At 43.1% G+C, this 27,242-nt stretch overlaps 1 protein-coding gene across 1 annotated transcript in view; it reads right to left on the bottom strand.

The window, feature by feature from the left end:
* Window positions 1-26,579, bottom strand: part of RELL1 (RELT like 1) — a 136,642-nt gene extending 110,063 nt beyond the window's left edge. The window contains exons 1-2 of the mRNA XM_086963993.1: window positions 26,379-26,579; window positions 1,446-1,673 (exon numbers count right to left, since the gene is read on the bottom strand). Coding sequence (XP_086820119.1) covers window positions 1,446-1,673; window positions 26,379-26,415 — 265 coding nt within the window. The 5' untranslated portion in view covers window positions 26,416-26,579. The remainder of the gene's footprint in view (window positions 1-1,445; window positions 1,674-26,378) is intronic.
* Between the last annotated feature and the right edge of the window lie 663 nt (window positions 26,580-27,242).

Genomic DNA, 27,242 nt, shown 5'->3' with positions numbered 1-27,242 from the left:
TAGGGCCTGCAAGGGGCTGTAGCATGAATGCTTCCGTAGTAATTGAAGAATGTTACTTTGTGAATAGATGGCACCGTAATACATGCCAGTAACAAAACAGCTGCTAACATTTCTATTATTTTCTTACATAGGTAAAGAGGATGTCAGTAGGTCTAGGTTGAAAGTTGATGAAAAGGTGTAGAAAATGTAGAAGCCTTCGGTACAATGCATTCAACCTCTAAACGGTCATTATTTATCCCAAACTGTAGAAGCCGAACCATACTTGCCTCTCCATCAGAAAACCATCGACCTTTGCCATCTTACCCATCTACAAGCTCCCACAATTTTTTTCTTGGACACAAAAACAGACATACACATAGTGCTCTACATTGCCCTGCAAAAGGTACCTTTCACATTGTGCCCATAACGCCAATTTCACAGCTTAGGCACGAAAGAGACTGGCAGGGGCTCAACACGAGGTAAACACTACTAGACACAATCACGTGCAAAGAAGTGCACTTAGAGACATGGAAGGAATGAAAAGACAACAGGGGAATGAGGACACACAGGCCAAGGGCGAAATGCAGCGAGGGGAAGGTGAAAGAGTTAGTATGGCATGGAAAATTGAATCTTAAGTTGCTACAGTTGTGTTAAGAGAAAGACCATCTGCACTTGCAGTTTACAAATAGCAGACACCCTCATGGGTATTAGAACAGCCAACACAAATACATGCTCAGTTAGCTGCACTTTGACATTTAATACTGCAAAGAACACTTGCCAGTTGTCAAAAGCACTCCTTCTGCTGTAATAAAAAGGCTGCCTGGGCTTCAGGTAGGCACTTGGCTCAATTTTATACTTCCACAACTTATCACCATCAGGGACATTCCTGGAAACTAGAAATAGACATTGAAGTACTGACTGGCATCAGAAGCGATCAATGGAATTTGCCAACTACAATGCCTATGAGCAGCTTCAACTCAAGTCTCCATTTCACTCCGGAAATGGTAGCCACACTGTCACCTGTCTGAAATAGTGGTTCCTGAAGAGTTGATGGGTGACAATATTAATGGTCACCTATCTACTGCCCTCTTAAGAACACAGAACTACTATTTCAGACAGGCAGACTTCTCACACCTTCCAATAGTTCTTCCTCCCACTCTGTTCTTTCCTCATATATATCCACAATAGGGCTTGGCCCTGTATAGAGCTCTGTTGGTAGCAAGCTCGGTTTCACAATATGAATTGACATGTTGAAAGATTAACCTCACAAATCACCGTTTTAGCATTATGTTGCACATTAAAATACCTAGTAACCTGCTAAATAATCTATCCATTCTTCATAAGTTTTGTAGTTCACCCTCTTTTGGAGCGAATACCAACCCTTCCCTTATTCGGCTCAAACTTCAAGAGGGAATGCTGGACTCCAATGCACAAACTCGTTTCACAGCATTTTCCAGTACTCTTACCTATCTTTTCTCCCGCTACTTTTTCCTCCTCTTCAGGTCTCGATTCTGCTTCAGTGGTACAGCGATATCCTTTTTTCTTCAGCAAGTGACATACAAGAAAGCCCAAGAGACCCATAAGAAAGAAGACGGGAACCAATATAAAAGCAACATATTCTGGCTTCCCAGGGTCGCTGGCGGTGGTGTCTTTAGGATCAATACCATGGCTTTCCAAAGGATCAAGGAATGGATCTGTTGAAATAAAAATTGACACAATCAATCAGAAGAATCAAAATTGAAGAGGCGCACCGAGGTCTACATATTTTTCAACCCCTTTCGCCAGCCACTAAAGGAGACTGCCCATTCAAAGGCATGGATATCTAAGCCTGAGTAAAGCATTATCTATATGTAAATTACATTATAATACAAGCGAGGCTGTCTTCAACTTGTAAACATGAGACTATTACTGTTGGTTTTTTTTTTACATCAAAGTATACCCACCTATACACTGTTAGGGTGGGTGCAGCATTAAACCTCCCTATAACACTGGGATGAATGGCCTGGCAGTTCGGGCTGGACTGTTCCCATGGGGCGCAGGGTCAAGACTGATTTGCATATGGCTGGGTCCTAACTGGAATGGCATGGTGAACAAAAAAACAATGGATTTAGGCCCAGATATCTGTACTGGGGTGAATGTATGACATTGTTCTGCATTCTGTCCATCAATTGTTCTTTTTGCTCTTGGGATAAGCAAGCATCACTACTGAGACACCATCCCCACCCCCCCAAAGAAGAACAAAAACAAAGATACAGTATTCTTCGAGAGTAGGTAGAAAATGTTTAAGATAATTAGAAGTAAGATAGCTAGCGTGTGCAAGAAGCAAAAACGTATTTAAGAGCACAAAACTAAGAAGGGATAGGGAGAAAGGTTTCCCATCTAAATCTATAGGAGACCTGCAAAGTCACACAGAGCCACTGTGTGTCACACTATCGGCTTCCTAAACGCACTCACCTGGTGAAGAAAAGATACCTCTGATCTGCTAATGGATGACAAACCTAGCGCCCTGTTTCTTACAGAGACCTGGCTACATGCAGGTTCAGGCCCTGATATAGCTATGGCCCTCCCTCCCAACAAAGCGATTGCCAGAATGGATAGAACCCATAAAACCGGGGGTGGAATCGCGATTGTTTTGTAATAAAGAATTTACATGTACATTTGAACCGGTAGTTATACCAGAATGTGAGGCTGCATCTTTCAAAATATGTCTTAATCCCAATTTTACGCTGTCCGGTATCCTTATGTACCGGCCTCCCGGAAATGGCACTAAATGGGCTACTGAACTAGCCAATCATATTACCCCTTTTATATTAGCGTCTAAAAACTTCTCTATCATCGGAGATCTAAATCTTCATTTAGAAGATAAATGAAACACGACATGTACGAATTTGTTGGATGATCTCTTAGCAATTAATATTCATCTTATTAATTCAGGGCCTACCCATAGGGCAGGACATCTACTTGACCCGGTACTGTCAAATCTCCCTTCACTCACCTGGATGGATACTATCCCTGTATGCTGGTCAGACCATTTCTTAGTTAAATTCAACCTCACTATACTCAGTACCTCCACTGACCAAAACATGCTTTTGCCTTCTCTAAGGAAAAATTGGAAAGCCCTAGACGTCTCCAAACTTAATGTGAAACTTAACACACACCCCCCAAATAAAAACCAAAATATGGAAAGCATTGCCATGGCCACTCAACAATGGCTTACTAATGCGGCAGAGTCCTGTCTAACCTCTACTAAGACCAAGGGTAACTCACATCGTCCCCCGGCCCAATGGTTTAATGGCTCTCTTAAGGAAGAAAAAACAAAATGCAAGGCACTTGAAAGAGGCTGGCGTAGAGATTTCGATCCTGATTAAAAAAAACAGGTATCATACAGCTAGAAATCTCTACCACACTGCATGTTAAAAAAGCACGCGCCACATATGCAGCCACGACTATTATGGGAGCTGTGAATAAATCCAAAATACTGTTTAATACAGTTAAAGACCTTGCGGGGGCTCAAACTACTGCTCCAACGCGACCTTTAAATATGAAGCAATGCCAGGATTTTGCTCAATTTTTCTATGATAAAATTGACAATCTAATCGTCGAAATAGACAAAAACACTCCGGCAACTGCCTCTAAGGAAGAGTGGGAGTACACTCCGTCCATAAATCAGACCCTCCATAAATGGCCCCCCATTACAACTGATGCTCTCATCTCCATTATGAAAACGATAAAATCTGTCTCTCCACAGGATCCTATTCCCATCAACATAATAAAATCACTAGATACGCCCGCCCTCAAAATCATTGCAGACACCTTAAATTCATCTTTAGAGCTTTCCACAGTACGAACTATATGGAAACATGCCATAGTGACCCCACTGCTGAAAAAACCTACAGCAGATCCGGATAAACTGGCCAACTACAGGCCAATCTCACTTCTTCCTGCTTTTTCCAAATGCTTGGAAAGACATGTGCACTCAGCCCTGACTCTTTTCTCAGAGGAGAATGCCCTTCTTCACCCCACCCAGTCAGGTTTCCGAGCGAGTTTCTCTACTGAAACTGCCCTATTGGGTGTTTCTGAAACAATTAGGAAACTCCTCGATGATGGTCAGACGGTTGCGCTTATCTTACTTGATTTAAGCGCAGCCTTTGACACTGTGTCACATAAAAGGCTACTCACCTTACTGGAAAAAAAACGAAATATGTGGAAACACACTGCAATGGATTAGATCTTTTTTGAGTCAACGGACTTTTCAAATAGCATCGGCTGCGGCATGCTCGGGAATTTTCAATTCCCCTCATGGAGTACCTCAGGGCTCCATCCTTAGCCCACTCTTTTTCAATCTATATCTTAGACCCCTAGCGGATCTAGTGGAAAAAGCGGGTCTTACCTTCATGTCGTATGCTGACGATTCTCAGATTGTTTTTTCACTGTCTGAACCCCAAACTTCTTCTTCATCTCTCCTTAAAGCTGGCCTGCTGTCCATTTTCAACTGGATGTCAACCAACCAGTTGAAATTAAATGGAGATAAGACGGAGATTCTCCTTCTGGGCAGGTAACCAGAGCTCTGGAGCTCATTACATTGGCCTGCCCAGATGGGAAATCTCCCTACACCAGTGCCTCATGCTAGAAATCTGGGTGTAATCCTGGACAATTCATTGTCCATGAAACAGCAGGTTAACAAAGTAGTGAGCCTCTGCTTTACCATCATGAAGTGGCTCAAGAAGATCCTCTGGACGCTGCCTAGCTCCATGCAGAAAACGGTGGTCAATGCCTTAATTACATCTCGGCTTGACTACGGGAACATCCTGTATCTAGGTGCAAACAAGGCAGTTACAAAGAGACTGCAGCTTGTACAAAATGCGGCTGCTCGTCTACTTTGTGGCATACCTAAAAACAGCAGCGTGTCCCCCTACCTGGGCGAACTGCACTGGTTGAGGGTTGAGAATCGTATTAGGTTTAAAGCCTTAAACTACATGTTTAAAATCAAAGCAGGTACCGCTCCCAAATATTTGCAGTCACTAGCTTCTCCTTACATCCCTAAAAGAAACCTACGATCTAAATCAGCGGAAAAATTCTGTGTACCCAGATTCAAGCTGGCCAGGATGGGAAGAAGATCTTTTGCCCACCTGGGTCCTGTCATCTGGAGCACACTCCCAATTCACATACGAAAGGAGCAAAGCCTTCTCAGGTTTCGAAAGGAGATAAAGACCTGGTTGTTCGACCAGTAACCTGAACGACCTCTGCCGTATACTCCATCTACCGCGCTGTGTTCTAGGCGCCGGGAAACCCTTTTTGGGTAGCTGTTTTGCGCCATATAAGTTTATGAAGTAAATAAAAATAAATAAATACCTCACGATGGCAGGTAAGGCGAGCTGGACACCCTTCACCAAGTGGACTTCCAGCTAATCTTTAGAGCCTCTAAACAGCCAAAGTCATTTAAAGGGCATGGGGACATTAGCCCCCAACAAGTTTTTTTGTGTGTTTTTTTTTTTTTAAGAGAGGGTAAGGTTGGTGGGGGTAAGGGGCAGAAGTAACGCTCAAGCAGATCTCAGAATAAAGCCCTGCCTCTTTTAAGGCCCCACCCCCCTCTTCACATAGTGAAAAAGTGTTTGAAGTTGGCAAGTGTGCTATAAAAATAAATCATACACTGAATAGTGGACAAAGAAAATTAAATCATAAAAGTGTATGAGTAAAGAATCATATTGTAGTAACTGGAAAGTGAAAAAATAACCATTCTAGCCATGAATTTAAGAAGTGGCATGATTTGTGTGGATGCAGCAGAATACCATGAAACAGACCAACTACTGAGGTTGCATGACCCTTGTAAGACTTGGGTTTTTCGCCTCCTTTTTAGGACCTTGTTTTTGTTGGTTTTAGGACTCTGGGCACTTTACCACTGCTATTCAGTGCTAAAGTGTATATCCTCTCCAAGTAAATTGTGTTATGATTGGATTTCCATGAGTGGCTTATTTGATTTACTACTAAGTCCCAAGTACTGTGCACTGTGTGTGCCCAGGGCCTATAAATCAAATGCTGCTAATGGGCTTGGGGTACCGATTGGGCCACCCAAACAAGTAGCCTTTCAAAGGGTTCTCAGACCTGCCACTGCAGTGTCTGAGCGCAGTTTTTAACTGCCATGTCGACCTGATATGTGCACCCATTTGCCATTGTGGGGAGAGGTAGGACATGTACTGGTGTTTATTACATGTCCTTATAGTGAAATACTGTACATTTCGTTTTTCACTATTGCAAGGCTATCTGTCCCATAGACTAACATGGGAATTTCTTTGTTACATCTTAAAAGCATTACTTTACATTGGGACATGTTAAAGAAATGGAGTTTAGGCTTCCGGAGTCTCAGAATTTAAAGATACATATTTTAGTAAAGATGATTTTAATATTATGTGTTTGAAAATGCCACTTTTAGAAAGTGGGCATTTTCTTGCTTAACCATCCTGTGTGCCTCTGCCTTTTGTGTAGTTTCTGTCTGGGTTTAGAGTAACAGGAGCAGGGGGTGTGCATTCACACTAAACAGACACAAGGGTGGGTTGAGGTATTACCTACCTTTCCTGGTGAACCTGGCCTTAGCCAGGCTGAACTGATTTATGTGTGCCTGATGCAACTTGGTATGTACCACTTCAAAGGAAAATGTGGTAAAAATATGGGGGCCCTGACCCCAGAACTTTAGATTACTGCTGGGCTAAATTACCTGCCAAGAAGTAGAGCTGAAAGAGCTGCCAAGAGGAGTGCTGCTCCTTTGCTGTTGTTGCTTTGTTGGGTTGGCCTGCAGTTGCCGCTTCTGTTTCAGGCAGGGAAAGGAATGGGGGTTTGATGTAGACCTGGACTCCTGTTGGATGTTTAAGGGAAATCTTCTGCCTACCGGCTTCTGGAAAATGAGGTTTCAGTTGCCACAGAAGAGAAAAGGTAGCCTGATGCCGTCATCGGCGTTGCTGCCGGCTCCGTGACCTGAAGGCACCGCACAGGGCACCAGCGCACTCCGCAAGGCAACCGGGGTCTCACCACCGCCGCCACCGCTATGAACATCTGCTTGCACCATGACCTGTGGGTACCATACTCCGTACTGCCTCACTTCACACTGCTGCCCTGGTATCCCCGAAGAGGACACAATGTCGCTGCCTGCACCGTGACTTGTGGACACCGCTCGTGGAGAACACAGAGCACCTTCCAGCTTTGCACTGCAGCCCTGGTCTCACTGACGCCGCTCCAAGCTGGCATCGATGCCGCTGCCTTCATCGCAGTTTGGGGGCACTGCTCGCAAGTTACACACTGCACCGCAGCCATGGACCACCAATGTCAGGGTTATCGACTCCTCTTTGGCGACTGACCCTGCTGTCTGCACCGCGACCTCCCGGCACACCACATTGCCCAGTCTCGCAATGCTGCCATGGGTCTACAGAAGACAGCACTTCAGCAACGACTATGCCGTTGCCTGCACTGTGACTTGTCAGCACCACAATGAGCATCGCCCCACTTTGCATTGCAGTCCTGGTCTCACTGACACCGCTGGATGCTGCCTGTACTATGAACCTGAGGACACTGCATGTTGCACAACTCCGCTTCACACCACAGCCCCAACACCTGCTGGCACTCCTGACTTCAAACTCACAGAGTTCGACCTGCAACGCGTATGACTGCAAGGGCCCAGTGACTCCTGCAATTACTTCCGGAACAGACGCCTGCCGACGCCACTCTTCTGGAGCTCACCCCAAGGTTCGACGCCCTGAATCTTTAAAAGGTACTGTTCTATGGGTTTCCCCAAAACCTAAAAATATTTTTTAAATGACAACTGGTGCAAGTCATGCAAACACCTGACAGAGGTAGCAATCCGAACATAGATCAGTCTCGTACAAGTCAACATCAAATTATGCAAAGAGCTCACTTTACTAGACCTAGACTATAGAAGATCAGATGGATTGCTGATGATAGGGGTCTAAGGAACTGCACACAGCAGGAATATTTGCTATATATTTTATGGGGTTGCCTGCGGTTAAAAATATAGCAAAGGGTACTCCCAAATTTAATTTTAGGTCTAGAGGAGGGAGAGAAAACAGCAACTATGAACAAATACATCTAACCTGACCTATTTACTTTAAAAAAATTGATTGAATCTAGACATTTCACAAGGATGCAACACTTGAAAGGAGTATTCAGGCAGACATATTATTCTTTACTTTTCTATTTATTTTAATTTTCGTAGCTTGAGATTAGAAAACATTTTTTTAAAAATATAACATTTTTTGATATCTTGCAATACAAATTAAATATTTCAGTGCTAAAATTCATTGTTTACAGTGCTAAACTTGGTATTAACCCCACATATAAACCATAAAGTGCTAGCAATCTGTCTATCATTCATTCCACATCATTCGCAGAAAATCATACATACTCATACTAGTGACAAAAAACAGTAAAAACAACATGGGAAGGCAATACAACTGAGAGTCACAATGTATCTTTACAACTATATGTTCATATCTCTTTGTCTTGATGATACATGGGTTGTAAATTGTCCTGCACCCTAGGACTTTGCAAAGTCCTAGGGTGCAGGACATTCCACTTAAGTCACACTACGGGATATTCCAGAGGTCAGAATTGTCAATGTAGACCTGCATTCAAGAGGAAATTTTTTTCAAAAAACGAGCGAATAACAACATATAATACGTGAAGGAACCCAAAAAAGGAATAATAGGATTTGGCCCATAAAGAGCATACATACCACGAAATCCCACAGCATAGTGTTTGGACCGGCTGGGATTCTGCACAGCTGGCAAAGGACTCTCTGAGTGAACCCACTAATCAGTAAAAGGATACCGTTCAAGCGGAACAGATAATAGCACACCTGTGCACTGCGTTACGAAAAGCGGACAATCTGCTTACAAAATGAGAAGAACCCCATGATTTTAAATATGTTTGTGTACCTGTTTGTGTCTATGTTGGCTCTGATGCAGGTGATTTAAATAAAGAGATTCACTGAAACGTACGTTGGCCCTATACACCTGAGATCCACGTACAAAGGGATAAAAAAGGAAAAAGAAATAAACGAACTAGCAATTTAAAACCCATGTATCATCAAGACAGAGATATGAACATATAGTTGTAAAGATACATTGTGACTCTCAGTTGTATTGCCTTCCCATGTTGTTTTTACTGTTTTTTGTCACTAGTATGAGTATGTACGATTTTGTGCGAATGATGTGGAATGAATGATAGACAGATTGCTAGCACTTTATGGTTTATATGTGGGGTTCAAACCAAGTTTAGCACTGTAAACAATGAATTTCTAGCACTAAAATATCAAATTTGTATTGCAAGATATCAAAGATTTTTATATTTTTTTAAAAAATGTTTTCTTATCTCAAGCTACGAAAATGAAAATAAATAGAAAAGTAAAGAATAATATGTCTGCCTGAATACTCCTTTCAAGTGTTGCATCCTTGTGAAATGTCTAGATTCAATCAATTTTTTGAAAATAAATAGGTCAGGTTAGAGGTATTTGTTCATAGTTGCCAGCGGTTAAAGACATTTTGAAAGGGTGCTGCTGGTTGGAGATAGAGATAACACCGCTGGTGGCATTGTTGTGGATATCAACAAACAACAAAAGAGTGACAGAACAAGTGCAATATACTTCAAGGACACGAATCATGAACCTTGAAAAAAGTGACGGGTGAGCGAACTACAATTCGAAAAGAACCCTCATGCACCAAACAAGTTGGCGACTGGCTTCATTATTGGGTTCACTTTCGAGGGCTTGTGAATTTGTGCCCCGGTGTGTGTTAGTGAAGATTAAAAGAAGACATAGCTATACCCTATAAAAATGTTAATAGAAGGATACCCCGCCCACAGTAAAAACAGAATGAAGGCGGACACCTAAAGGTTATGTAAATTTGAACCAATGTGTCCTAAAAGGTCAATATGGTTGACATGTTTCTGCTATACAGAGCCAATTAAGCTCCGCTTTCATCAGGACCAAAAATCCATACCCTATGGGGCTTCGCACGCTAAGGCGTGACCACTCAATAGGGATATGTATAGTTTATCACAACTCACGGAATTCCCGTGTAGACTCTCCTTGTGTTGTCAAGGGTCTGCAATTGTTTAATAGTGGTGAACTTTCACCTTAGGCGCGTGGTGGGGGAAACCTTCACGCCCGGTTTAGTGCTACGCGGGAAACCTTCACGCCCGATTTAGTGCCATCAGGCGCCTACCCGCTGTGGACCTGCCGTAAATCAACACCACGGCCCGGATTGTGGATATGGAAAGAGCAGACTTTGCCCAAATACACTTTTGTTTTGCAACACTACCCTGTTGGCGGCAAAGCAAGACATGGTCAAGCTCTGGGGCAGTAAAACTCCACTGAGGGTCACAGAACTTAGACTGGTGCATGCAGCCTAATGAATCAATTTAAAAAGCAAGTGGATGCCCTCAGAAATGTAAAACTATATGAGATAAATGGCAAGACCGTGAAGCGATGGACTGAGAGACACTTTGGGGACATGGAGGCTGTAGGGAAGGGCGGTAAAGTAGTTGACATAGGATGCGGGTAGGAGGGATTTATGGGAAATACTAATAGAGTGACCCATGCAGGTGATATAGAAGTTTTCAGCCATAAAATGCAAGACTAAATTGTCCTGTCAAACTCTCAATCTTGTACCAAACGTGTACCACAATGTTTAACCATTTCTCAGTGATGATTACGTTTTGAGAATGCTCATATAAATGCAATAAAAAGATTTGTTCTGAAAAAAATAATAATTTTTTCTTGCACATTAGCTGATTTCAATGAGTTTGGAGCCATGAATGAAATTATACTGATAATACTGTATTGTGTTTATATAGTGCTTCATACCACCATGAGGTGGAGAGAATCTTTGTGGAGAGGTAACACACTAGTTTGTAGGAGTGCCATGGATAGAACATTTGTTGGTCGTATTTATAGTGTACGCATTGTGGTTTAAAACTGCTTTTGGCACTGCCCATAGCCTGAATCTAAAGCAAAGTGGGGAGAGGAATAGGACAATGAAATATAAGAGATATGATCATACTAGTGGTCATGGCCACAATCAGGCAAGCATAGAGCTACTACTTGAGATCAAATTTAGAGACAGTGGCAAAGCTTTGTCTAGCAGTAACAGTTCAGTCACAACATGGACAATTCATTAACATTTCAGTTTTACTGGGCTTAGGGAAATAAATTTCATAAGAAATGAGCAGTAAATTGCAACTATCACTTCTAGAAAGATATATGATACAATAAAACACAAATTTCCCGGTGGACAAAGTTTAAACAACCAGCTTAAGTAAATGTCAGTTGTAGTCAGCTTTAGCGGAGTAGGTAGAGCATACGCAGTATAGTAAATTACAAGCTTCCTCTTTAACACAGCTTAAGGAGACACAGTTTCTTAAACCATTTCCTCCAGCAAAGTTCATTCACAAACAGACTGTTCTGAGAACCTTTCTATGAAAAACAGTTTTGCAGCGGAGGCACATTATCACAAAGAGGATCGCTTATGCAGACAACTGGGCCTCATAAATGGTGGGGTCAACTGTACACAAGCTCCCGGTCAATATGCGCTTAATGGATATTGTGCAGCTGAGCCGTAAGATACATCATGCAGAGCCTTGCCAGAGCAACATAGTGCACTATCATGCTCCATTCCTCTTATGAGAGTGGACTACATCAGGTCTAGCCTTGTTTTGCAGCCTTACCATAGGAAGAGGCAGTTCTTCAGAATCCTCCTAAATTCCAGGTGATTGTTGATGTCCCATATCCCGCTGGTAGCATGTTCCAGAGCTCACCCACCAGTAAGGAGAAGGTTCTACCAATGCACATTTTCTCGTAAGTGAGGGTACCAAATCTGCCTTTTCTGCACGATTATCTACAATAATTATTTTTTTTCTGGGCCCAATTTTTGTTGGCCCCCTCTACATGGCTTTTCAAACATCCTTGTGTCCATTGTAATGAAGGGTGAGGTGTATATTTACACCACCCACATGTAACAAAAACATATTCATGCCAGGAGCATCACTCTACTGAGGCTAGACTGCAGTGATACACAGCAAAGAAATTGGATTTGGCATGCATGAAATATATCACCCCTAAAGTGTACTTTGCAAGCCCAAAGGGCAGGATACAAATATATAAAAATAGAGCACCCTACACATTGGGTTAGTGTGCCCTTATAGTGAAATAAAACCCAAAAGCTATCTCACTGTGCAAGCCTGGCTAGACCATACCCTAACAGGCTTAGGAGGAATTAAAATCTTTATTTTCCACCTCCACTAAGAAAAGGGCAAGAAAAATGTTTTACTTCTTGCTTACTTTTTTGACTTAATGGTACCAACTGCTAAACAATGAGCAAGGATTAGCTGTCTGGGAGTGGAAAGGAATAGGCAGAACAACGGGAAGCTTTGTTTAGTGCTACCTCTTTTCACTTGGGGATGCAAGCGAAGAATTCTCCTATTCATTCCCAGGACCCACAAAAACAGTGAGGTCCATGCCGCAGTTGGAGAGAAAAAACCCTATTAGGTAGGGGAGCTGTCAAGAAGCTAAAGACAGGCCTGCACAGTTGAAGCTGGGTCATACTACGTGGAAACAGGGGATCCTGGGTAATTATACAATAAGGCAAAAAAAAAGTGAAGCAAATCGAGATGGGGAGACTGTAAGAATATATGAGGACTGGGAGGTAGATTTTCTCCAATCACTGGCTAGTCCACAGACTAAACCTGGCACCTCAACCATCACCTCCTCAGAGCATTTTTAGACCAGAGAAGACTCCTGCCTGATGACTCTTGAAGGAAGAAGAGGAATCACACAAGGACCCAGGATTCCAGCTGGCAGCAGGAGACTGGAACTGCTCTGCAAGTAGTTTGCCTCCAGTTACTGCTTCAGGGACACAGAAGCTGAAGGAGCCCTGCCTCAAAGAGGGCCCAGCTGGCTTAAGAGGGCTAAGCCCCGCAAAGACCAGGCATGAGAGAGACGCTGTGCCCAGATGTCTGCTTTAAGGAGCTAGGGGATGCAGGACTGATCAGAAAAAGCTTTCCTAGCAGTTGAATATTAAGTCTGAAGGTAAAACTTTGACTAGTACAACCCGCAGGGTGTAGCAGACCTTAGCTGCATTGTGGTTGACCGGAAATTGCATCTAGGTTCTGGTCCACAAAGAACTGTTATTTTACTTTAGTGACTGACTTTTTCTAGGTGCTTTTCATCTTAGAAATTCATACCTTCATTCATCTACATTGACGATTTTGGTGGCTTTCTGCTCATTATTTTTCCCCTCTATTTTCCCAATTGGTTTTGAAGGTTATTAGGATGTGTTCTTTACTTAAACAGTGTTGGTATGGCTTGAACTCAGCACACATGTCTCTGGATATTGCCGGCTGCTCGTGACATAAATACCAGGGGTCGAGCAAAGATTCTCTCAGGTCTCCTAGAACTCTGTTTGGATATATGATGTTACCACGCGCGCATTACAACGCGGTTGTAACAACGCAAGTCGTTACAACGACTTGCGTTGGGGGGGGGCGCAAATTTAAAACATTTAATTTACTATTCTAACACCAGTCCCCGTGGATAGTAGGGAAGGTGTTGGGATAGTAAATTAAATGATTTACTATCCTCGAGCGCCCCCCAGCGCAATTCGTTGTAACAACTTTCGTTGTTACAACCGCGTGGTAATGGTAGGTCGTGGTAACGCGCGCGTTGTAAGCGTTGCATACCCTCTGTTTTAGCCTACCCAAGGTGGGCCTACTGAGTTGGCAAGGGTAGCCCCTTCCAATGCTATAACACCATTTAAGTCACAATGCCAGTCTAGATCGGAGTGCTTAGTTCTTGCTCTATCTTTTGAGATTTACTGGCCAGAAGGCACGACCACCCCCTTTGACGGCACTAGTCTGGGATCTTGAAAGTGAAGAATTTAGTGATGGGAAGCTAGGGAAGACCTAAGGCTAGCAAGATGTGGTCATGTAGATATAAATATAGTGGTGGTCACCCAATGGAGGATAAGGAAGGCCATCTTCAGCTTCTGTGGGAAAAATCGTTCTATGGTCCACATGGCATAAAAGGCACTTCTGGTGGCTTGGTTTACTTGCAGGGGCAAAGAATTGCTTTAATCAATTATCACTCTCAAGTTTCTTCTTTCTTTGGTAAGGAAGGTCTCCTATAATAGTGTTGTAAATCTCTAAATGAGTTGTGGTCTGGAGAGAACCTAATGTTCCTCTGGGTGTCATTTGCATATGACTCAATGGGCCCCTGAAATCCTTGAAATACTATGAAACAACTGGTGGAGGTATAGATCTAAAAAAGCCAACAGAGACATACCTTGCAGCGCACTGCAACACTACTGCCCTCACAAGAAAAAGAGACTTATTTGACGTCCTGGGGTTGATTTTCCATGAAGGGTTGGGATCCGCTATGGTATCTGACAAGGTGGCTAAGTGCTTCTATAACATTCAACGGTAAACAATATAGAAAGACAAAGGTCTAGATGCACAAACCAGGCAGACACACCTTCATCAATAAAATTAACGGTGTCATCCCAAAAGGGCAATCTCTGTGCCTCGGCGTGGTGTAATTGTTACAGATGGCACTGAAACATATATGAAATTAAGTCTTTAATCCAGAAGTTGTGGCACAGCTATATACAGCATCAGGCTGGCAGACAGGAACAGTGCAACTGACCTGGTGCCTAGCAGCAGTGGAGGTTCTAAGAAGAACCAAAGGGATACTGAATGATGCACAAGGTTTAAAGGAACATTTACCAAGTAACTATATACAGTAAGAATGTAACACATCTCCCTCTTATAAATAAACAAAAGGAAAAGAACAAAAGAGAAAATAATTAATCTAAGAAAAAACTAAAATCTAGGTTACATAATCAGCAAACTTAAGCGGTTGAGATCTAGAGCGAGCAGCCATCTTAACTCTTGAAGCAACATTACCATTTGGAGGAAGCTGAACATCAGGAGCGGTGGGATTAAGTAATGAAGAATAGTTAGGATGACGTAAGGAGGGACACTTAGCAACACGTCTAATGTTCCATAACTTACCATCCTGAGTAAGTAGAGTATTACTAAAAACCTTTATCACTTTCAAAGGTTTACCAAACTTGTTAGAACATTTGGTGACAAAACCAGGTTTCCTAATCCTGACCAAATCACCAACAGCAAAATTGGGGTTTTTCACCTTCCACTTGTTATCATACCATTCCTTAACTTTAGCTTGTTTGCATTCCACTCTTTCTACAACATCTTTAATGAGATCATCAGAAAAGGATTTGTTAGAACATTTGTCCTTAAACCACCATGGACAAATGGTAGAGGCTGGATCACGCCCCCTTAGTAAATGGAAAGGACTAACTTCAGTTGTAGAATGAGAAGTTATCCTGTATAACCAAAGTTTCTCTCTCAACAAATTCCTCCATCCAGAACCCATCTTGAAAACATCAGCAACAAAACCCTTCAAAACTCTGTTGAAATGCTCAACTAAACCGTTTATGAGGTTTATAAACAGAAACTGTACAATGCTTAACATTTTGTAATTTGAGAAAATTTTCCATTTCCAAAGAGGTAAGTTGCACCCCATTATCCGTTACAAGTACAGAAGGACAACCTTCTCTAGAAAAAACTTCTTTGAAAAACTCTATCACCACATTAGTGGAAACCGAGGAAACAAACTTGACCTCCGGCCATTTAGAATGGTAGTCCAGCAACACAAGAGCATAGCGAGAGTCTAGCAGAAAACACATAAAAGGACCAGAAATGTCAAACGCCAGTTTCTTCCACGGTTCATTCGGTCAAACAGAAGTTTTTAAAGGAGGAACATTTACTCTCAACATCTTTTCACTTCCCATGCACACCTCACAGTCTCTAACCTTTCGATCTGCCATCCTATCAATCCCAGGCCACCAAAAATAGTTTCTTATGAGACGCTTCATAGCAGACATTCCCGGATGCATTTTATGGGCAATGTCTAAGATCACTTTCTGCATTTCAAATGGCGGAACACACTTACCAGACTTGAAAAACAGACCATTTTCCAAAGCCAATTCATCCAACACAGAGAACATGGGTAAAATACTTTCCGATATATCTTTTTTTTCAAGGCCAACCCTCAAGAATGTACTTCTTGATAATTTGTAAAGTGACATCCCGATCATCAGCAAGATTCCAAGACTGCTCAGATATATCCTCAAACGACCCTGCAATGACATCTTGTAAACAAGTAACCACCTCTTTCTCAGAAATTCCATCAGTAGTCAATTTACAAGGCATACAAGATATTAAATCTGCAATGACATTCTTTTTTCCTGGGACAAATTCTGCTGTAAAACAATATTCCTGCAATCTTGAAGCTAATCTAGCTATTCGAGCGGTGGAACTCCAACCACCCCCCCCCGTAGACAAAATATTTACTAAAGGTTTATGGTCAGTTCTCAAAAGAAACTTACTACCCCAAATATAATTTCGAAAATGTTCTATGGCCCAGACACATGCCAAAAGTTCCTTTTCTATTACAGCATACCTCCTTTCAGTTTCACTAAGGGTGCGTGAAGCAAAACAAACATTCCACTCCTCCTTTCCTGAAATTTGAGAAAGAACTGAACCCAAACCATATCTACTAGCATTAACTGTGATAATGCACATTTTGTTCAAACAAAACGGCCTAAGGGTTGGAGCTTGGAGGATATCAGACTTAATGAGATCAAAAGCTTTTTGTTGATCTTGTTCCCAAAGAAACACAGCATTATGTCTGAGAAGCTTCCTTAGAGGTTCCATTTTTGAAGCAAAATTATACACAAATTTGCTATAGTATTCGCACATACCTGCAAAAGAAAGTAATTGTTCCTTATTTTCAGGAGCAGGAGCATTAGTGATACCATCCACATTAGATTTTTTAGGAACAACCCCATCCCTAGACAACGTGTGACCTAAATACTCCACAGAATGTTGAAACATTTTACATTTGTTAAGTTTCAAAGTAAGGCCATTTTCTCTCAACTTCCCACAGATACACTTTAAATGTTGCAAATGATCATTGTTATTGGCTGAGAAAATGAGAATGTCATCCTGGAAACATCTAACGAACTCATCCAAATCTCTAAAAATATTAAACATAACTCTTTGAAATACAGATGCCGCCGATGCCAACCCAAACGGCATTCAAGTGTACTGAAACAATCCTTGAGGGGTAATGAAGGCTGTTAGAGATTTGGAGTCTTCAGTCAGAGGCACCTGATGGTAAGCCGACCTTAGGTCTAAAGTAGAAAACACTTTTGCCCCCTCCAACATTGATACAACCTCATTTATATTTGGAAGAGGATGACAATCCACAATGATCCCTGCATTGAGAGCTCGAAGGTCCACACACATTCTTAAACTTTTATCAGGTTTCCTCACCAAAACGATGGGAGAAACCCATTCTGACGATTCAATTGGCTCAATAATCTTCTCAGTCACCAAATCATTTAACATTTTTTTAAGTTCTTCTCTAACATTAATTGGTACGCCTCTCAGTTTTTGTTTTACCGGCTCCACACCAGTCTTGAGTTTAATTCTATGTGAGTAGTCCATAATTTTACCCAAAGTATCTGAGAATACATCTTTGAACTCTTTTTTTACCAAAGACTGTAACCTAACTGAATCTTTTAATAACGCAATATTCTCCAAACCAACAGTATTATCCAACATTACTGGCTCTGTAGCACAAGGATTGAGAGTAATTCCAAACTTCCACTGGTCTCTCCATCCAAGAACATTCACACCTTTAACAGCCACGTACAGCTTGACACTCAAACATTTAGTTTTAAAAGTAAGATCTACCACAAAGAAACCTAACATGTCAATTTTGTCTTCATTAAAACTTACGGCTACAATATCAGATGGAAAAATGTTCTTAATATTAAGAACAGGATTAAGTCGTAAATCAAAATAATCTCTTGTAATAATCGTCCAAGGAGAACCTGAATCAGCCATGAGCTCTAATTTGACATTTAAGACTTCAATCTCACAGATAGGTTTTTTGATACACATGCAATTAGAGGAATCATTTACATTTGACATACATTCCATCAAGGATACCACAAAAACCTTAGTGTCATCACAGTGATTCGCACCACACTCACATTTATTGACAATAGGCACCTCTTGCATGACAGCAGCAACTTTAGCTTGAGAGTTAGGAATATTTTTCTTAAGATCTCTACACATATTAGAAAAATGTCCTGATCTACCACACTTCCTACACTCTCTGCTAATCGCAGGACATCCACCATATGAAGCTAAATGTGTTCTACTTCCACATCTACAACATATGAACGATTTATCAAATCTCCTAACATTTCCTTGAAAATTACTTCTGCTAGAATTAAAATTATAATTTGAATGAGAATTTCCATTTGTAGATGATTCTGTATGTTTCACCAGACATACCTCATCTACCACATCTGCCTTTTGTTCAGTATGTTTCTTAATGGTATTCATCCATTTTTCAGATTGTTCTAAAGATTTTGCAATAGCAATGGCTTCATCTAATTTGGGATCGCCCAATTCCCATAAGCGTTCCTGTGTTTTTTTATTCTTAACATGAACAATAAGTTGGTCTCTCAACATCTCCTCACACATATTACCAAAATTACAATGTATGGAAAGTGATCTCAGGGCAGTAATAAACTCATCAAACGATTCTGTTTCAAGTTGTGCTCTGGTATAAAATTTATATCTGTTTAAAGCAATATTTGTTACCAGTTTAAATCTCTTTTCTAATCTTAATAAAGCTTCCTTATAGACATTACTGCCCTCACCCTCCCCAGCAGAAGTTGGAATTTGTGGAAGAGCCCTAAAAACTAATTGACCCTCAGATCCTAAACCAGTGGTTCCCAAACTTTTTTGACCCGTGGCTCCCTTGACCTAATTGGCAGTTGGCCGTAGCTCCCCACCATTTTTATATTGCTCATTAATCCCTAGCAAACGTCCAGGTGTACACCATACCATAGTCAATCTTCGTGTGTATTCAGATTTCCAACACCACTCGATAATTCTATTTGTAGCATCTTTCAATAATTGTTTTATGTTGATATTTGCACCGATACTCAGAAAACGTGAATGTAGCCCAGATTTGCACCATCAATCCTAAATGCATGTACGGATTTACCCCATAACTCGAAAATCCTTAGAGCATATTCAGATTTCACGTGCAATCACCATTTGTCAGAACGAACCAAGATTTGCACCATCACTTGCTAATAGTTGGTGCACGGTTCTCAGAAATCTTGAAGGCCTGCTCAGGTGTACACAATCACCATCATATACTCGTAGGCTAGCTCAGCTTCAGATTTAACTGGACACCACTGTCAACGCTGAAGCACAGAGACATGCTGGGGGCATCTGATGTGTACGGTGCTGTATCCTGTTCCCAGTATTTATGAGGGTTTAGGAGTCAAAGTAAGCACAGTGATGTTGGCTACAAAACTACAACTAGGAGACAGTGTTACACATCGCATAGACCTTTTACAGCTTTGGAAATTTTAGATGTCAGCAGTAGATAGGATAGGGCTGCTCATCTCAGAGCACGTCCTAAAACAGCTGAAAAACACATTACACAACAAATGGGGATTAAAGTCATCCTAATGGACTTATAAAGCTGTGTCGCCCGGTCCACGTACATTTTCTGAACAGCAGTATGCATTTTTCCCACAGAGTTTGAGACATACATTAAGTTCTTTGAATTTGTGTTTTCCAAAGAAGGCCCAAGAGTAGATCCAAAGAAGGCAAAAGCCATCCAGACAACCCGAACACCTCAAAATGCAACAGAGGTGAAATATTGCTAGGTTATGGCTACATAATGTGGGCGCTTCATACCTATCGGGTATAGCCATCTTATCGAAATCCCTCCATGCCTTCACCAGACAGGTGCAACATGGAGCTGGTAAATTCAGAGAACAAGAACAGTCTGCCCCTTGTGATTTATAATAAGGCTCAAATAGAGTCCTAGATTCACACAATGCAGGGATAAGCTCACAGTAACCAGAAACAAGAATTGATGTCACTACAAAAAACTTATATGAAGATAATCATATTTTCTTTCTTTCTTTTTTTAAATAAAAATATCATTTTTTTGCAAACAGAAGGACCATATTTACACAACATGAATAATACTGATAAACCACAACATAATTCAAAAAACATCCCACACACCCCAGAAAAAGTTCAGTCATACTACTCAACAAACACACACATACTTTATACATACACCAACTCAATAGGTTCTGACATACTCATCCATTCATAGATCATCCCATATACACCGTACTTCAATAGCCAGATTTTATACATATAAAATGTCCTGAATAGTTTCCAAGCACAGGATCGGAGACTAGTTGACAAGATATCAGGACAAAACAAACAACGCCAACGCGTGTTTCGGTGCAAGGCCAGGTCTAAGGCCACACCTTCATCAGGGCACACAGAAGAGGCGAGGGGATGAAGAAACGACATGCATTTGAAATATTTCCCAAAGACAAATGAAGTTCTCATGCACCTCAAGTTTTTTCAATGAAGAAGCTTTATCGCTTCCCAGTATCCTTGAAAGATTTCCAATGTGGGTATTCAAGATAATCAAGAGGCCCGGCTCAGGAGTGATATTTCCAGCAATAAAGCACCCTTATTCAGTGGCAGGAGGCAATCATAATCCACTAGACGTAGCGGAGAGCTCAGGTCCAATAAAAAACAGAATCTGATATGGTGCAATGCGAGAATGCCCGTTCAGAATGCACAGGATGAGCAATGTGTCCGTTTTCAAATCAGCTCCTTAATATCTTTTGGAAAATGGCCGGCATCAGTCAATCATTGCGGCGTGCGTTAAGGCATAACCACCAGCAGACCCGACATGGAGCTGGGACGCTGCGTTCTAAGAAATCAAAACAGCACTGCTTCAAAGAGACACAATCGCACACTCTGATTCCCAGAGTCGAACTGAGCCAATCATTTACGTCAGGCTGGTAGGGCTCGGAGCAGAGCTAACCCAAGAAAAGAGCCATGGAAAGTGGGCTCCCCTCGACTATGCAGGTAGGGCCCTGACCAGTACTGAAACCTGCTACTTGCAGGTTGAGAGAAAAGTGCTAACAATCTGATGGGGGTGTCACCCCTGCCACCTTTAACTGTACAGGAGGAACTTCCAAGTGGTCAATGACGATAGAGGAGCTCATGGAAGCAAAAATTGGAGATTCCTGCCTCAAGAAGGAGATCAAAGCCATGAAGCAACATCAGTGGAAGCAGTTCTTAGATGCTGCGAAGACCTGGAACAAGCCAAAGCAGCTCATAATGACCTGGATTTGGAGAGTCTGGAAGAGATTAGTGCCACCCGGAGGGTCTGGTGCTACGACTGAGGTGCATCTTTGTCCTGCAGTCGCTGTGGGCACGAGTTGCAGAGCTAACACACCAATGACACTGGGGGTGGAAAAACCAAAGCAAGTCTAAGGTCATAATTAATGTTCCTCTGCATGGACAGCATGGCGGAGGATAAAGTAAAACTCTGCCAGTTGTGACAATTCACAGGAGGAGGGACCCCAATCCCAGTAATAACTGTAGAGCCCTACTTGTGCTTCTGGACGAAATTAAACATGGACTTCGGGAGTTTTCCCGATGGAAGGACTGGCATATTGATCATGGATAGCCATTCCAAATACCCAGTAGTGCAACTAATGCTTTCAACTACCTTTTTTTAAAGTTGAAACCCAACCTAGAGAAGGTCATGCCTCTAAAATTATAAAAATATTACCAGTCCAGTAGATCTAGTAACTTAAATAATTGGCTCAGCCTAACTGTAATGGGCAAATCTTATATTTCACCAAGTCGCCTGTTTCTTTATTATCACATGCAAGAGCACCTTCAACTATGCGAGTTCAGCATGTCTGCTGTACAAAAACCTCTTTTGTTTGATTTAATCAACGAAACTTATGCTTAACCCCTTGCGTGCTGATGACTGCTCCCGTCTGTCATGCGTCACGGTGGGCGTGTGCTGATGACGGCCGGGAGCAGTCATGACCACGCCCGCAATCGGAATATGCCGCACAGGCGCGGAATTCCGGCCGCGGGGAAGGGGTTAATGTATAATATAAATCTAATCTACCACATCTAGGGTACACGTGACCCCGACTTGTCTCTTAGTTCATCAACAGCACAGTATTCAGGGCGGGGGCAGTAATAGGAATTCTGGAAATATTTTAACATCACCAAGTAAAGTATTCGGATTTGTTTAGTGCTCTTCTAATAGTGGATATATGTTTTTGTACTGTTCATTTACAAGCTATTTAAAAGTTTTGTGTTGGAAAACCCATTGACAGCCTTTCCTTTCACAACGATTGTCAGACTGTTCACCTTACAAAATCTTCTAACCACCAGACAAACGCAGCTCAAACAGAAAGCCAGTAGGACACTACATTTGAGTGTCTACATGAGCCGGTATTGTTGATGTAAAGTTTTGATCCCATGAGGGTGAGTTTATTATGTATTATGTTTTCTGCTCTCTTCCTCTGTCGCTGCTATGACCCCATACCATTTGAAGTGACATGGTGTGCTCACATTGTGCATGACACTTGTCACCGTCATTCTCTAGCATGGTATGACCATGTTGCTAGGTATTTTGATATGCATGCCCTCCGCTCCATTGAGAACACTGAGAAATGCATTTATCATCGTTTTAATGTTGTTCTTGTTTTTATTGCAGGTTGTGTTTGTATGATCTGCTAGGTACCACTTTTTAGGGTGCTGTATTGATGGTCACATACACTCTAATCTTCCTTTTAGCCACTACCAAAAAGTGTAGGTAGATCCTTCTGGTCCTGACGAATCGCCATCTAATAGGTTGAAAGGCGAGAAACATGTTGACCTCATTCCACAAGCACGTTCACTCCACATCCTTAGAGTGAAGATACGAGTCTTGTTGCATTTTTTAACTAGGGTAGGGGCCACGGTCATTAAAATTGTTCTGAGTGGACCTCCTGCCCTATTTTACCAATCCTCACTTACACCTACACTCACCTAGGGCCCTCAAATGCACCTCACCCACCGGCATAAAGAAAAAAAGATCTCCGCCAAGTAGGCCCCACCACGGGTGCCTGATCGGTTATAGCACCGCCGACCCGATAAGGAGCAGACCTGATGATGAAGCAAGACACCTAGCTGGCTGGGTGTGTGAAGGTCTCTTTCCGAAGGAGAGGCCTCCTCTCCATACCATTTTGACTCTACATATGCCGTGGAGCATTCGCATCAAACACTGTTAGGAACTGCATACTGATTTGTTCTATAGGCAAGACTTTCAAACCAGAAGTCAACAGTATCAGCTGTGACAACTCAAGTCAGCCCGCTTGCGACTATGTTAGTGCCATCCCTAGGAGCGACTACAAGAAGGGGACGAGCAGGTGGTTACAATAACCAACGTGGGGAGGGATGTAGTGGACAGCCTGGCCACTAAACTCAAGCTGTGACGTAGCATGCAACCCGAGGGACAGGCAACCGAGGGGTTAGATAAATGAGATGTGGACCCCTCTGGCCCAATCCCACTGCACTGCCATGCTGCATGCATTATTACTCTTTTGCAGCACGACAGCCTACCTCGCGGCCTTGACCGGTCCTAGGGCCAAAGACATTTTTATTAACAACACGTTCAGGATATTGTCATTTTGATGCTTCTGTTTTGTTACTGACTATTCCTTGGTCGCATTGGACATTGTACTTTTACGTGGTGATGGGCTCAGAACTCTGTGGGTGTTATTGCTTAATGTTTACAATAGATTTTGTTTGAGTTATTTTATTGCATTGTCTCCTCTGTCTGTTGTAAGCATTTTGATGTGCATTTGCTCGAAAAGAAAACTTCAAAATAATAAACATAAAAACCAAAGCAGCCTTTCAATAAATATAAAATTAATCTTGTGCATGCGTGTTTCCTTGTATATAACAAAAATACCCCAAAGAAACTAAACCACTGTAGGTAGACAATAATTTCCAATCTTGCACTGACAGCCGGTGAACTGGGACCGAAAGCATACAGCCAGAGCAGGCCTTTGATGGAAATAAATGCGGTGCCCTCGCCGCTGTTGAATGAGACAGCAAGGGGTCCGTTTGTAATCAGGGGTCAGGTCCTGGCTGACAACTTCGCAGCAGCCCTACCCCCAAGACCGAAGTCAAGAGCCTGAGTATCGGGATGGACCAGGACCTCAACTTTAAAGTCCGGGCCAGAAAAAATGCCGGCATATGCTTTGGCCTCATTCAGATAGCTCGAAAAATCCTCCACTTAATCCCCTTTCAGTCCAGGAAACTGCTAATACAGGGGCTAGTTAATTCTACACTGGACTATGGAAATGCCCTATACCTAGGTGCTCCCTCATCGGTCATCAACAGACTGCAATGTGCCCAAAACGCCGCTGCCAGACTCATGACCAAGACCAAATATAGATGCTCTGCCAAACCAGCCCTCAGTCATTACACTGGCTCCCGATCAAGGAAAGGATCATCTTTAAGACCCTCTGCATCTCACATAAAATACTTCAAGGCAGAGGCCCGCCTATTCTGAGATCTCTCGTCAAACCACATCACTCCAACAGACAGCTCAGATCAGACTCCCTTTCCTTGGCCAGTGTCCCCAGAATAAGAAAGGCCCGCTCAGGGGGGCGACTGTTCTCATACAATGCGCCAAAGCTGTGGAATTCCCTCCCACTCCCCATCCGAAGAGAACACAACCTACTGGCCTTCCATAGACGATTAAAAACTTGGCTCTTCCCATAGAACCCTCCATCCAGTGGAGAAGTGTGGCTCACGGTGTAGAGCAGGCAGACCCGGAAGCTGTGGTCAGACCCGGGACCAGGGTTCAATTCCCGACGCGGCAGGGTCTTGAGCTCAAATGTCCACGGACTCGATAATTCTCGCTTCGGTGCCTGTTCTAATCATGGGTTCTCACTCTGCAACTCTGGGCATTAAGCTTGCTTAATCTCCACAACGGCCCCCTGCGGCGGGATGCCTGGCTTTCACCTTGGGGATGCCCTGTAGGGGCTATCTCACAGGGAAAAGCCAGGACGGGTTCCCAAGGCAAGCGCCGGGAAACCTCCGGGTAGCTGTGCACTCAATAAATGCAATAATAATAATAATACAACTTCCCCTCTGAATGCTACAGATGTGATTGTCAGCGCTGGGACGCCCTAGGGTAGCTACGCGCTTTACAAATCTGAAATCAAATCAAATCAATGACTGGTGTGAAAGACAAACACCTCACCGGAATCACTCACAGTTCATGTCTTCACAATGGTGCCAAGTTGTTTGGTGGGGTGGCCGCAGGGGGTGGGAGGGTAGCTCAGGGGAAAAGGTCTAATGAGGCGTTAAGAAACCTCCTGCGGCACCTTAAGTGCCGCAGCACTTAAAACTGAAGCCACTGGACGCTGCTGTGTGCATGCTCGTAATGCAAACAGCTCTGTGCGTCTCTGAATATTGGCGGCCTGGGCCCAACTCGCCCATGCCAAAAGATGGCCCTGCATACAGCAACACCGGACCTATTGTCACGAGGATTTGATAGCTGCAAACATCTGTGGCAGTCCTACACTGATAGCGAGACGCCAACGCATGGAATCGGTATACGCTGGTGCGTTTGAGGGAGACATCACAAGAGCTGAGCAGGAAACGCCCTGTCTGCACCTTGCCACAGAGGGGCGTTCTCCTGCTCTCCCCAGAGTCAGTGACAGCAGATGACTCTGAGCAACCAAAGGCATGCAAAATTCAAATAATAAAAAAAAAAAACTTGTCAGCAGTTTCGGACTCAAATTAGCAGAATTGTAGGGGTTGGGAGAGGGGACTCTAGGCTGCACACATCAAGCGCCTCTTTACAACTTAAGGGGTGTCGCTGGCGTGTCACCGGTCTAATGTCTTAGCAGCACAGACGAGAAGAGTGTTTAGGTTCCCTGCTATAAGGTCAAGGGGCGTTACAGGAAGAGCCAGACAAACTCAGGAAGACGCTGGCAGCGCAGCAGCAGTGGTGGTGGGGGAGGAGTGAGTTCAATTGCAGTATGGACTCAAGTCCTAGAGTTGAGAGCACGGGGCTCCCTCGTTTCATCCAGGGACCGCGGCGCTACAAATGCACATCGGGCGCCTAGCGTGCTACATGAGGAGCTTTATCCCTTCCCTGGCTCTCGATGAGGTTCGCGCAGCACCCATCGATTCCTCCCCTGCAAACTGAACGCAGCAACAAGTTTAACTTTACGGAGCAAACACCCCGCGTCTTCTTGAGGGCACGCCCCCAGTACACCCCACACGTACACACAGACAGTCGTCCCCGCGCAGTAAACCCCGCACCGACAAACCGCCCTCACAAGGCTGCGATGGCGAGGCGCACTCACCTGTTAGATTCATCCCGCCAGAGGTATCGGTCAGCATCAGTAGAACCCTCAGCTCCCAACCCTGCCAGACAACCGGCAGAGACCGCGGACTGTCCTACACTTCCCGGCGCCGCCCATGGCCCGGCCCCCCTGCCAAGGTCACCGCCTATACTCTGTAATGAGAGCGCCGCCTGGGTGCACCGCGGCCTGCTTCCCGGGACTGGCGCGCGGTCCGAGCAACGCAGGATGCGGGGGCTGTTGGAATCAGGGCCAGCATTCGAGCTGTGGTGGCGCCCCCCAATGACCTTCTCTTCCATGAACACCATCAGTACCAAACTTTAACAACGACTCTCCATAACCACACTATCTCCTTATGTTTTGTTTTATAGCATTTCTCATTCTAGTGGGGGGTGTCGAAGCAGTTTACATCACACGTAATTTATGTATTTTTTTAATGCAATTTTATATAGCACAGACATTACCCAAAGGTGTCAGAGTGCTTCACAATAGAACCAAGTATGTTACATAACGTAATGTACATACTTACAACAAGTTACAGATACAGACGAGAAAGATGAAAAAGTTAAATAAAATGTGTGGCAGTCACACAAAACTCAAAAATACATGAGGATTAGGATCTTAAAGCCATTGATTTATTACATATTTACAACATTTTAAGATTAATTCTGGAAGTGTCTTTGGAAGAGGAGCGATTTGAGGTCAGTTTTGAAAATCTGGGTAGAGGTACAGAGTAGTGGAGGAAGCGAGTTCCAGATTCGAACCGCATTGCCTGAGAAGGATTGAGCCATTGTTCTTTCCCTTTTGAAGGTGGGGCCTCAAGCAGTAACTTTTCCACATTGCGTGAAGGTCTCTAGAGCCTTCAGA

The sequence above is a fragment of the Lissotriton vulgaris genome, chromosome 3_2 (assembly GCF_964263255.1).
Source record: "Lissotriton vulgaris chromosome 3_2, aLisVul1.2, whole genome shotgun sequence".
In the NCBI taxonomy this organism is placed as follows: domain Eukaryota; kingdom Metazoa; phylum Chordata; class Amphibia; order Caudata; family Salamandridae; genus Lissotriton; species Lissotriton vulgaris.
This window is presented reverse-complemented; position numbering and strand designations above follow the sequence as displayed.